Below are 13,049 nucleotides of genomic sequence, written 5' to 3' on the forward strand. Positions count from 1 at the left end.
CCTGACGACTGCAGCCTCATTCAGAAGAACACCAAACTGCCCACATCTTTAACTCAGGTCTTACTCCCAGCACACGACTTTAAAGGCACATGAAGTAGTATCAAACTCTGAACACACATCATTCTGCTCAGAGGTACTCAAAGATCAGTAACTATTGGCAAAACTCACCTCTAAGTGGAGGGGAAATGTAAAATACTGTGCCAGGACTTCCTCAAAAGTGACAGTTTATAAGTCATGATATGCATTTTTAAATACACTGATGATGCCATACTGAAATAAATAACTAAATAAACGACTAAAGGGAACTTTACCAAAAAAATCCCCGAATTTACCCAAAAAAAAAAGTGAACCAGTACTGACAGGAAACTACTATTCTGCATATTCTCTTCCGTGGAGATTATTGATTCGATATTGGAATAAAGACAACTGTTGCAGTTCTCTTTATTCCATGAAGCTGAAACTGCCTTGGAAGCATCAGTTGAGTGTGTTTCTGGCACTTTAAATACCTAATAACTAAGCGGAGTATGAACGCATGAGAAAAAGATGTGGAATAAAAGGGCAACGGATATCGCTCTGAACCAATCGCAGGAGGAGCCTCGATTAAAGACAGCTCTCGCAGCCAATCAGAGCAGACCGTTCTCTGTGGTAGGTTTGTCTTGTTACCAGAGTTGGGATAATGTTATATACAGCTGTTTTTCTCGCTTCCAAGATTCATGGCAGAATGAGAAGAACCTAGAAGTAAAATGTGCACCAAATTCCTTCATGGCTTCTTTAAAAAACGCCTCCAGAGTCGTCAGTGAGATTTCTTTTTAATCCACAGCTGCTTTTGATGAGGTAATGTCTAAGAAATGTTCTCGTGGTATTTCCACTGGTAACCAGCAGTAGCTTCGGGATCTACTAGTTGTGTTTACAAACTTGAAATCCGGCAGTCTTTGGCTGGTGCCCGCGGCTCCTCGTACAAGTTTTGGGAAGCCATGAGGACGGTGGAGCAACTCTACAGGAAGGGCTTGTTGTTGTGCCTTTTGGCTTGGCGGCTCGGATCAAAAAGTCTCGGTGTGTTTGAGGGTATCATTGAATGGGGCGGTGTGTTTTGATCTCGCTTGCCTTTGTGCAACCACTGTTTCTGAGCCGTCAGGGGGTCCGCGGTCCGACCGGCGGAGGGGGACACGGCGGAGGGACTCTGGGCTGCCGTGCTCCGTGGTGAATGCACTTTGGCTCCATGTGAGACGACTTTGGGGAGATTCTGGTTCGGGAAGGCCTGCTTAGGTGTCGTCTCTGCTCCGACAACAAAGGAAACGACTGTTGCTTGTTAAATTTCACTCCTGCGGCCGCTCTCAGACAAACACCGAGAACGTTGAAGTGGCAAACAGCCGCTTAAACCTAAGTTGGTAAATTAGGACTGAGTTTGCCAACGACGCCTGCGCAATTTGTGCGCACACCCGAGCGCGCTCCCTTCAAGTCGTTTTTAAAGTGAATTCTGTAGTTACTGTACCGGTCCACATACAGTGTGAGTGCGTGTGTGAGGATGGTGGAGAGCCAGAGCTGTGTTCACAGAGAGGGGGTGTACCGCTGGTTCTCCTCACTCAACTCAGCCCAGAGGGCAGAGTTCCTGTGCGGCCTGCTGGACCTTTGCGTCCCCATCGAGCTCCGTTTCCTCGGCTCGTGCTTGGAGGACTTGGCTCGCAAGGACTACCACTCTCTACGGGATGCGGAGATCAAAGCCAACAACCCCGTCGACCTGTCGGGCCTTACCAACATCACAGATGAGGTGGTGCGCAGCAAGCTGCTGGTGTCCCTCGCACTGCTCGGTTCAGACAACCGGGAGGCTGCGGGGGTCCTGTACCGGACCCTGACCCACATAGACACGGTGATCAATAACTACGGCCTGGCGCTGAACGATGGGAGGACAGAGGAGCAGTTTCTGCTGCTGTTCACCATGGCATCCAACCACCCCGCCTTCAGCTTCCACCAGAAGCAGGTGCTGAGGCAGCAGCTCAGCCAGATCCAGGACATCCTACAGGTGAGAAAGTGCACCTATAACTCCTTCAGAGGGAGAGAAATTAGTTGGGGAGGGGGATTCACACTTTATTTGTTTACAAGAGCCGTATTTATTGGTAGACGTGTCAGAGGAAGTTCTGGCTTGATTGGCAGATGGTGCATTAAAACAGCACAGAGTGTGATATGAAATCGTGTGCCAACTTTTTTGGCAGACTGAGAACTGTTTCAAGAAACGTTGGCAAAACATGCTGGGATCTAACTTCTGGAGGGAAAATGCACAATTATCAGACAGGAAATGAGGCTATTTCACTTGAATTCTCCCACTTAGGTGCTGACACAGCTGTTCAGGAGGTTCAGTTTATGTATCAGATGGAAAAAGCCTGCACAGAGGAAGAGACTTTCAGTGAGATTTTTCTGTGGTTCCTCAAAAAGAGGAAGTGAAAGGCACTTCAGAAAACAGTACCAAGTTTGAATGATATAACCCAAATACATAACGTAAGTCCAGTTGAGGGATTTACTAAGATCCTGTGATTATCCACTGCAAAAATAGTTAAACAAGATGAAAATGGAAATTCAGATCACCTCAGCTTCGCCATCCAGGGTTATTACTGGTGCGTGGCCAGAGGTGAGGGTTTCTCTTCTGGTCAGAAAAGAAAGTGTGATTACAGCAAGTGAAACACCAGCTGGTTACAGGTGTGCAGCACATTCATGTTACCTATGCAGCAAATTACAGGTGAGATACTGTAAATGACAGGCTGCCTGTGAATGCCACAGATCTTGGTCTGTGCTGTTCAGTACTGAACAAGGTAAATTACATGGTTGTAGGTGAAAGCAACAAGTGGTGGGTTATCAGTGCTGAATAGATTGAAGAGGAGCTACCTGTGCTTATTTCAAGCTCAATATTTTCTTTCTTTCTTTCTTTCTTTCTTTCTTTCTTTCTGTTTTTTTTTTTTACTTTGCTTCATTTAAAATTGAAGATAATCTTTAATCATCTGAAATGAGCCGTTTAAAATCTCTTTAAGCTATCTCTGCTGGGATTGGCTGTCCTTTGCAAACTGAAGGTTTTGAGGAGCAGGAATTAGTTTATCGTTTTTAGTGATAACAATGTTATTCTCTGTCGCGAAATCAATCAATGTAGAGCAGTGTCACAAACCACGGAAGCCCCAGAAAAGTGCAATCAAACGATGAGTTTATTAACAGCCCGGAGAAAACATCAACATATGTCTTCTGACCAAAATACATGTTGTGGACACTTATAAAGCAGTGGGGTACACGCCCCCCCATGGCGTCAATGACAGATTAAAATAGGTTCCAGACATTAGTCACAGTTAATCGTACATCTTTAATAGCTATAAGCAGACATACAACTTCTCTTTTCTATAACACCTTCCATACAAGGTAATAAACTTCAAGCCCTCAGGGTCTCTGAGGCTAATTATTGACTCTGATTGTCTGTTACCAAGTAGAATAAAATATATTAAGACACCAAATGAGTTGAGGCCTCAGGCCAGACACATTCCTAGATTATATGTATTATATGTACTATAAGCATGCATTGCAGTTATCCTTCTATGTTCTAGTTTCCCTCAGCATGTATCACCTGGACAGTCACGCCAGTGAAGCTTAAAACCCTTAATGAACTGAACATCAACTCAAAATAAGCACAGATATGCAATGTGTATAAAATACTTCTAACCGTACTTGTAATAAAAGTTAACATAATGGAAGGATCCTCAAATGGACATCTTCAATAAACAACTGTAATGCAGTATCAATACTGTGAGAAATATTATTAGATGAAATAATGCTGTGAAGAATGTTATTAATGCAATTATAATGATGCAGATTATATGGCAGCAATAAAAGAATTTCTGTATCTCCACATTCTCTCAGAAAAATCTCACAGTTAAACATCTCCTCCCAGAAAAACTCTTATATATGACTAAAATTTAATTTAATTACTTCCATTATGATGGAAAATCTCCTACAAATAAGCAGGAGGGTAGTTCCACATTTCTTTTTTGTGTCCTGTGCAGACCAGAGATGAATAGATAAATGGATCACGCTGTCACTCAGCATGTTGCAGGTAGTCATATTTGTGCTCTTCACCCTGGTACTGTGTGTGTTTGTTGTTCCAGGCAAGCAGTGGAGGAGGAGGAGGAGAAACTCAAGCTGCAGGGCCGAGCGGTGAACGAACTGCCATCTGTTACGCTCAGCCGCATCACCACTATCACCGTCAGTCGGTGTCCCTGCCTCTGTCCCCCTTGTCTCCCACTGCCTGCTCCCTGCCTGATGCCAGCGCTGCCTACCTGCCTCTGTCTGCCTGCCAAGCTTGCCTCACACACTGCACCTGCTGGCACAAGGTAGGAATAGTTTAACACTACACCAAGCTTCAGTTCAAACACAAAATGTATTTGAGTTTGTTTTTGGGGGGAGGGGGGTTTTGCCTCCAAACGCGAACTTGTCCTTGTGAACGCCTACTTAACTATAACTTTCCATCCATTCACTTCCGGGTGAGGGATTTACGCCCTGGACAGGTCGCTAGCCTGTCGCTAACTAATTAATGATAAATGTTCTTTTTATAAGCACAATATCAATCAGATTTATATCAACTTGTTAAAGTTTAAACATTCAGCAAATATTTATTTATTAACTTCAGCAATTGGAAATAAATATAACAGTCTTATTAAATGCAGCTTCAGGGTTCATCATAGGAATGTTATTATTTTGACGCTCAAGGCATAAAATATATCTTTCATGTTGAGACCAGTCGAGCTAATCCTAGCTCGTTTTCTTTGGCTTGATGTGCCGGGCTGTACACATCAACCCTTATACACACTGTGAGCTGAACAAAGAGGGTGAAAGCTGTGAAAGAACACGTTACAATATACAGTTTCTTAATATTGTGCTAGAAAAATGGCAAATAGGTTCAGTGAAATACAGTATATAAGTCAAAAGCAGAGTTTGTATAATTTTAACAGGTTGTTTGATATGATCACATTTATTCTTTAACACAGACTGAAGTTGGCTGCCTTTATGTTGAATTCTCGATGATCCCACACTGCTTCATTAATGTTGTAGCCTGGGGTCTGGGGAGGCCAGTCTGACTGATAGTGTCCCGTTGTGTGTTTTTTGCACTTTTACTTTTTTGAAGCTGCAGATGCTTTCCACATGGCATTGCATGGTGGATCAAAATCTGACTGTCCTGTCTTCCTCCCCTCACCCCCAAACTGGTTGCAGCAGATGGTCGCCCCTCCTTAAGCCTGGTTTTGATGAAGGCTTCTTCCTGTTAAAAAGGAGTTTTTCCTTCCCACTGTCACCAAAGTGCTTGCTCATAGTGGGTCATTTCATTATTGGGGTTTTCTGTCTCTTTATCTTGCAATACACAGTATCTTGAGGGTACTGTTGTTGTGATTTGGCGATATATAAATTGAATTGAAGAATGGCTTTGTCACAGCCATCCTCCACTGAGAACATTTCTGATGCTTGTCAAACAGCTGAAGGGCCAGATGCATCTCTTAGGTCTTGTTTGAGGTCTTTGCTGGATTTTTTCTTTCAGTTTTTTAAGGACATGACTTTCAGATACTGTTCGTCTGGTGTAGATGGCTTTTTTAGGCCTGCTACTTATTTTGTCCTCCACCTGTCCAGGTTGCTCAGATTTTCTGAGGACACATAGCACACCATGCTGAGACATGTCATGTTTTCCACTAGTAGCTATCACCTTGTTTGTGAAAAAATATTGTTTTATGCCCGTCAAACTCTGTTGTCTTTGGCATTTTTTTATAGAGTCAACTAAATAAATGGGAACAAATAACGTGAAAGCCTGGAGAAATACTGTTCAACATCACTTTAAAACATGACAAGACCGTCTAGCTCCTTGGAAGCAAAATATAAAGAGATGAGGGGGGTGGCTTGAGACTTTTGCATAGTAATTTAAGGAAATCAAGCACATGTGTTATCAATTTTCATGTCAGTTATATTCTAGTTTTCAAGTCAGCAGGACAAGGAGTTTGAACCGTCAACCTGGCTTTTGAGGATGGACCAAACCCCATCCAGTGACAAATGATTAGAAATTGGAAAAGTGCACTTTGTGTAAAACAAACAGTATCTCTTAACAACACTCATAAAGCCATAAATATTGTATATTGGTGCTAAAATGATTACAAGCATGTGGTCTGTCAGCTTGGATGTGTTGCAATGAAAGGTGGAGTCTGTTGGAGGAGATTTCCCAAAATGGTTCATTAACCAGCTGATACAGTAACAACTGAGATAGTGTTGCAGAGATTTGAGGGATTGTTTTGAAATGAATCATAAATGTGTAGTTTGGGTACTTTGTTTCTTTCTTTCACACACACACACACACACACACACACACACACACACACACACACACACACACACACACAGCATACGCTCTCTCAGAAGCAGGCAGACACTCCGTTTTAAACATGTGTAAGCACTGAAGGGAAAGTACCCAGCTCAGAGAGGAGCGTTTGTATTTAGTGTTTTGTTGCCCTTGGCTCTTGCTTAGTGCAGGTCAGCACATTTCTCTATGCTGAAATCAACCCTCTGTGGTGTGTGTGTGTGTGTGTGCTTCTCCAGTGAATCCCCAGGAAGTTATAAATGCTCTCTCCCTCTCTCTGTCTGTCTTTCCTTTTCTTGGCGCTCTGAAGGCAATGATGGCGTTTTATGTGCATTATCTACATTATAGCAGCTTTTCAGCTGAGCCTGCTGCTGCCTTGTGTGGATTGCCACGTGTGACACAATAGCTGAAAGCAGGGTTTATGCTAGCCACGATGCTAGGAGCACAAAAACACGTAACCACTACCAAATTTCCACATAATCAGTGGTATGGGAAAATGCACAAAACCTTAACTTAAAGCTCTGATCTGCACTAATATGAGTTTTCATTAAGAATTTATTAATATGTAAAGGTTATGGCTCTAATATACTTTGGTAACTCTTAAAAAGAAACAATAAAAACCCCCCAAACAGTACTGCCTATTAATACAGCTGCTGTACACTCATAATTAATACAACAAAACTATTAAAGCCAGTTCTGTACTTTCAGTTTTACAACTGCACAGCATAAGACTGCTGTTCTGTCTTTATATCTATACTAAACAGAGACTTAATGTGTTGTGTGTTCCACCTGGTGGGTGGTTTATTGATTGATGCAGTGTTAACATAGATGTTGCAGGTTATTGCTGCATAGGAAGACTAATATAGTGAATTAATGCTGTGCACAGATTAAATAAGAACTGCACTGTGTCTGCTGAGCTTTTGAAGCTAAGCCTGCCAGCATGCTCTTGGGGCTTTTGTTGTCACATGACCATTAGTCATGTGACGCTAACTTGTCAGCCATTTTTGTGCACCACAGTGTAGGGTTCAAGTGATTAAAGCCCCAGTAGCAAAGGGCTAGAGACCAACTGGCAACCGCTGGTTGCTAGGGAAAAATGTGCATTTTTCTGCAGACTGCATGGAAGATGCAGACTCTTCTGCAAACTACTCTCTAAATTGTGGCGAAACTGAAATGTGCGACACATATAAAGAAGGAGATTGTTTGCCTTCAAGGTAAGAGTAGTGCCTTTTGAAGGCGACCTGTCTCCATTTTCAGTTTACATCACAACTTTTCAATTACTACTGCGCTGCCAGCAAACTAGCTAGTGCTAGTGGGTGTATTCCATTCAAACTGGAGGCAAATCGTGGCAGTCTGCTAGCAAGCACAAGGAAGCTTTTGGTGCAGCACCTTTATTCCAGTGATCGTGTGTTCCAAAACCTATTTTGTTTTTATTTATTCTTTTAGCTCTCATCAACTTTACTTCCAGAGGCAGAATTATTTGAAATAAAAAAGACATTTTAAACCAATGCATGCTACAGTTCTTTGGTGTGCTTGACATCAAACTTCAACTACATAATTAACCACTAGTTGGTGAACCTGAAAGTCCATACCATGATTATTTATTCATTAAGGCTACGTTCACACTGCAGGTCTTAATGCTCAATTCCGATTTTTTGATCAAATCCGATTTTTTTGTCTCCTCGTTCACACTACAAATAAAATGCGACAGCAAACGCGCTCTAGTGTGAACGCTCAAAGCGGCCCGCATGCGCAAAAGAAGATGTCACACACAACGCGCTCTGTTTAGACCAAGAACAAACAGTTTGACTGATGGCCGTTAATATAAAGACTTCGGACTTTACGTTTCCCAATTTTTGCTTTAAGTTATTTTGTTATTTACATAATAATGTAAATAACCTAATAATGATCCTTATTGCTGTTTAAGAGAGGAGCGGTGCTTCAAAGGATAGCTGCAGATTTCTGTCAGAATCTGCAGATTATACAGTACAAATAAAATGTTTACGTTGTCTTCCCAACAGTTTCACTGACATCTACACTGGATGGCTAGGAAGCGTTCGCGATGTCTTCTCGGGCGCTGATAATTGGCTTCAGTCTTGTGTCGGTGACGTAAAAGGCGGATTTAATGCGACTTGACCGTTCAAACAGCAGTCGCTTTCTAAAGCATCGGATATGTATCGGATTCAGTACCACATACGAAAGTGACCCAGATCGGATTTGAAAATATCGGATTTGCGCCGTTCACACTGTCATAGCATGATCGGATATGGGTCGCATAGGGTCAAAAAAATCGGATTTGATGCGCTTTCGCCTGCAGTGTGAACGTAGCCTTATTTATTGTTACACTGCATAGATTTTATCCTTGTAGTTTTAGTTCAAAGAGCTTATGTGAGCACACTGAAGGACTTTACATGACCTACCTCTGCTGCCATGGCTCATTTCTTTTCTTTTAGTGCTGATGACAGCCCCTTTTTCTTCTTCCTGTCATTGGTCCAAAATTCCAAACCATCCAAGAGTGTTTTGACACTGGAAACAAACTAAACCCTGGTTCAGTTTGATCCAGCTCTTTGTCAGTCTCAGGATTGGCTGTTTGGTGCCTGATGGTCTGTGGTAAGTTTCACACCTATAATTTTCAGTTCATGCCAAAGAAAATTCCACACTAAGCGAGTTAGGTGTGAAAAGGCCCAAAGTGCAGCTTTTATCATCTACAGAGAATAAAGCTAACATGACTCGGATTGTTTGCAATCATCAGGTAACTAACTTGTTGCTCTTTTGTTTACAACTTGATCTACTGCCCCCAAGTGGCCAAAAATGAATGAAGCTTTAAAAACAGGATTGAATTTAATGAATGTTTGTTGGGAAATTCACAGAATGCACAGAAAAACTGTTATTAGTGAGATTAACAGCATTTCTGCTTTTCTCAACTACACATAGGACAGACCTTAGTGCCACTCCAGTATTTTCCTCCTCCAGGATTTAAAGCCAACTTTCATGATCTCGTTTTAACACAAAGCAGCTGGATTCTGAGCAACTCCGGGGAGGGAGCAGTGGTCGGGAATTTGATTTTCTCCAGCAGGATCCAGCAATTGCTCATTGGTATAAACAGCAAATGCAGTATGCTGCCCACATCTGGTGGTCCTGCACAGACCTGAATAATTGCCTCATTATATGAGAGCTTTATACGTCTATAAAAACAAAGCTAGTGTCAGAATTAACAGCAGAGTCGAGCTGGTTTCTGAATGCAGGGGGAGGAGGGGCAGCTGTCAGCTCCCAGTCTGAGTTTTACAGTTTTCAGGAGGGTGTTTTTTTTTTGTTTTGTTTTTTTGTGCTACTTGCAGCTTTTTTGAATTACTTGGAAGGTCTCTTTCCACACTCCTTGTTTTTCTGCTTTCCTGCCTCATAATCTTGCTTATTCTTGTTGTTCTCGTGAGTGCTGCTTTTGCTTCTTGTACCTCCAGTCTGAGTTTCCATCCCCTCACTTGCAGTCTGCAGATGGAGCAGAAGTTGGCCGAGTAGCATGCGGATGTGGCAGTAGCACACTTAATTGTTTTCAGATCTACCGCCTGTTTGATTTTAGGCTATAGTATGTTTTGGCTTTTTCCCTTTGAAGAATCATCAGAGCATATCAGCTGAAGTCTCGTAACACTAATCTTTTTGTGTTTCATTTTATGACTCAGCATTATAAGGGGAATTTCCGAGGAACCGGGAGACATAACAGCAGTTAAAGAGCTGATGCTTCCCACTGTTTTTTTTTTTTTTCACATTACTGTACTTAAAATGAACTTCTCATGCTAATTTACAGTTTCACATTTTTATTCTGGGATTCTATCACAGTAGCTTTGCATGATTCACAGTTCAAAGTAATCCTTATTTACCTCATACTGGAACCTCAGTTTATCCTCCTTGTGAAACCAGAACACACCCTCCCTCTGATTGGTTTGAACAGGATGTGGGTAGGGCCCGAGATGACCATGTTGTAGATAGCCCATCTAACTGACATCATCCAGATCCAATACTAGAAAAAAACAGTTTAGGGAACTCAGAGGCCTGAACAGCGATTACTGATTGCCTGTAGTTTTTCATGTTTGTCTGCAAATATTCGCTAACTACTAGTCGGGCAATAATAAATCTGCAGCCAACATGTTTCATAAGGGACAGCTTTTACTTTGAAGGTGAAACGTCTTCATATCCAGTTTCACTGCAGCTTGCAGAGTAGCTGGACAGTGTTTGTGGACACGTCTGTAACTCCCAATCAAATTGCAACTGCAGCAATATGCTAGTGACCAAAGGAATCACAAGGAGGTTTCTGCCACCCATTTGGGGAATATGTCGTTTTCCTTAGCAACAGGTGGTTGCCAGATCATTAACTTGATCCTACATTGTCACTATGATTGTCACATGTCCAAAAATGGGGGTCAAGTTAATGTTGCATTGTTTGTGTCTGCAAAACCTCAAAATGACAATTCATGGGGAAGTTTTTTAATATAATTCTATACAAATGGATTGATTCTCTGATTCAATTCATTAGCCATTAGCATTAGCTGCAGCTTATAGTAAACTAGGTAAACACTCTATGAAAGTATAGAACAATCACTGGGACCATTTTTCTTATGAGTACTTCTCCTTTTAGTGCATTAATACATTTCCTGGTCATACTTAAGAAAAAACCTTTATTTGTAACCTTATTTACCAAATAGGACTTGACCTCAATAAGGGCTACAGTGTTATCCCATTAAATGGATTTGGATGGTTCTCAGGGCATTTTTATTGAATTAAGTTGGTTAAGTGAAAAGTCTGATGGGTGTTTGATCATCCCGTCAATTCAGACTTGAAAATACTCCTCCTTGGCCTTAAGTGCAGGACCTTAAAATAAAGGCGAGTGTGAGGGTGTTAACTGGTTTGTTACTACACAATAACTTATTTTACTGGGAAGAACGACTTAACAACAGCCTCAAGTCTGGTGATTGAACTTCTGTGACTCAGTTATCTTCAGCAGCTGTGAGTTCCCTGCTTTGTGTACACAAAATAATAACGTAGTTCTCCAGCTAAACACGTAAACAGTGCATTATCCTGACAGACTGCAAAGCTGGTTTTGGGCTGGGGTAATATTTCATAACCGCGAGGGTTCTGCTGGGATTCACAAACTGTGTTGTTTGTGTTCGAGGCTGACAGTTTGTAGCGCAGGAATGGTGCATGTTAAAGTTCTGCTTTCACCAAAGCATGCGTTAACGTCACCTTATAAACAGCAGACTTGGTGAGGATCTGTTGTAATCATAGAAATGTTTTTCCTCTCTTTTTCCATAAACCTGTAGGCAACCTCCAAAGCTAAGCTGTAAACCCATCATTAATTTGTTATCACCTTATAACATTTTTACGATTAGCTTGTTAGCACAAATTCGCCCGTTTTCACGTCCAGCAGATGACATTAGCATGAGCATCAAAGGCCATGTGATGAAGGCATGTCTAATATTTATTCTGTTTATCGGGGTTGCGTTGGTGTTAACCAAGTGCAGCCACTTGTGTTGAAGAAAATGACCAACATGGAAATGCCAAAACTGCTGTTCTCATAAACACTCATAATTTAGCCTCAGTTCCCTGTGAGGGAGCCTTAAAGCTGCTCGTAATTAGCGTCGCACAGGTTTCATCTTGTTCAGCTTTGGTTATGCCAAGAGACACTGTTCAAAATTTGTCTGCTAAGTTTTGCTAGTAACTACATTGTGTTTTAAGCCTGTTTTTTCTTTTTTGGTAGCCTAAAATAGCATCCCCGCCCCCTTGGTTGCCAATGCTACCGTTAGCCAATAACCCTCCAACTCTATGGTCTCTTACAGATATTGTCACCTTAGACTTGAAAAGCAAATATGTTGATGGGCACAGACTAAACTCAAGGCTTGTAGTACACAGTGGCATCGGCCATTATTTATATACAGTCTTAATATATCTGAAGCAGCTCCTGAGGCGAACGTTACACTCTTTAACTTCTTTGTCCTCCCTGCTATTTGTTTGCAGATTCTTAGCTGAAAATGGCTTCCTGCCATCCCTGTAAACTACTTCAAAATACTTTAGAGTTGGGTATTAAGTCTCTTATGCTTTCCCACTTAAGATAAGCCCTTTGATGTCAGACACAATCACTTCATCTGTTGTTCATCTGAAGTATTTATCGTTGTTGATTAAAGTGGCTTTAATGAGTCTTAACTTAGTTGACAGTCTTGGCTTGCATTGTGGACTTTGTTCTGAGGCATTCAGGACATAAAGGTAACTAAACATAACTGAAATGACTTTTACCAGAAAAACTGTTTTCATAATAACTTAATAATCCATATGTGACCAACATGCAATAGTTTGCATGTTGCGGAGTAGCTTAGCAAGCTTTGTTTGGGCGTCTCTCGTCATAGCAGTCGTAGCAGCAGCTCAGCCAGCAGCTCCAGTTTAAGTAGATGTTTGGATGTCAGCTCTTCCTCCCTACTACTGCCCCTCGAGGGCATTGCTATAAATAAGAACTCCCTCTCATTCGACGGGCCTCGTTAAATATTGGTTTGCTTGGCGCTGCCAGATCTTTCTCCTCACTTGGTTTTAGCATCGTGCCAGCCGCTGGAGAGAGAGCATCGCTCAGAGTTTGTTTGCGCGGCGACAGCACAGAGTTTTAAGCGTTGCATCCATCTCGATGCTCGTCGAACGTCGTGTGTTTTGTGAG

The 13,049-nt window shown here is 41.9% G+C and overlaps 1 protein-coding gene across 1 annotated transcript in view; it reads left to right on the forward strand.

The window, feature by feature from the left end:
- The first annotated feature begins 677 nt into the window (after positions 1-677).
- zcchc14 (zinc finger, CCHC domain containing 14) overlaps positions 678-13,049 on the forward strand; it is a 29,230-nt gene continuing 16,858 nt past the window's right edge. The window contains exons 1-2 of the mRNA XM_085464570.1: positions 678-2,020; positions 4,137-4,361. Coding sequence (XP_085320696.1) covers positions 1,526-2,020; positions 4,137-4,361 — 720 coding nt within the window. The 5' untranslated portion in view covers positions 678-1,525. The remainder of the gene's footprint in view (positions 2,021-4,136; positions 4,362-13,049) is intronic.

The sequence above is a fragment of the Copadichromis virginalis genome, linkage group LG7 (genome assembly GCF_057382275.1).
Source record: "Copadichromis virginalis isolate Kocher_CV1m ecotype Utaka linkage group LG7, C_Virginalis_male_GT1.1, whole genome shotgun sequence".
NCBI lineage: Eukaryota > Metazoa > Chordata > Actinopteri > Cichliformes > Cichlidae > Copadichromis > Copadichromis virginalis.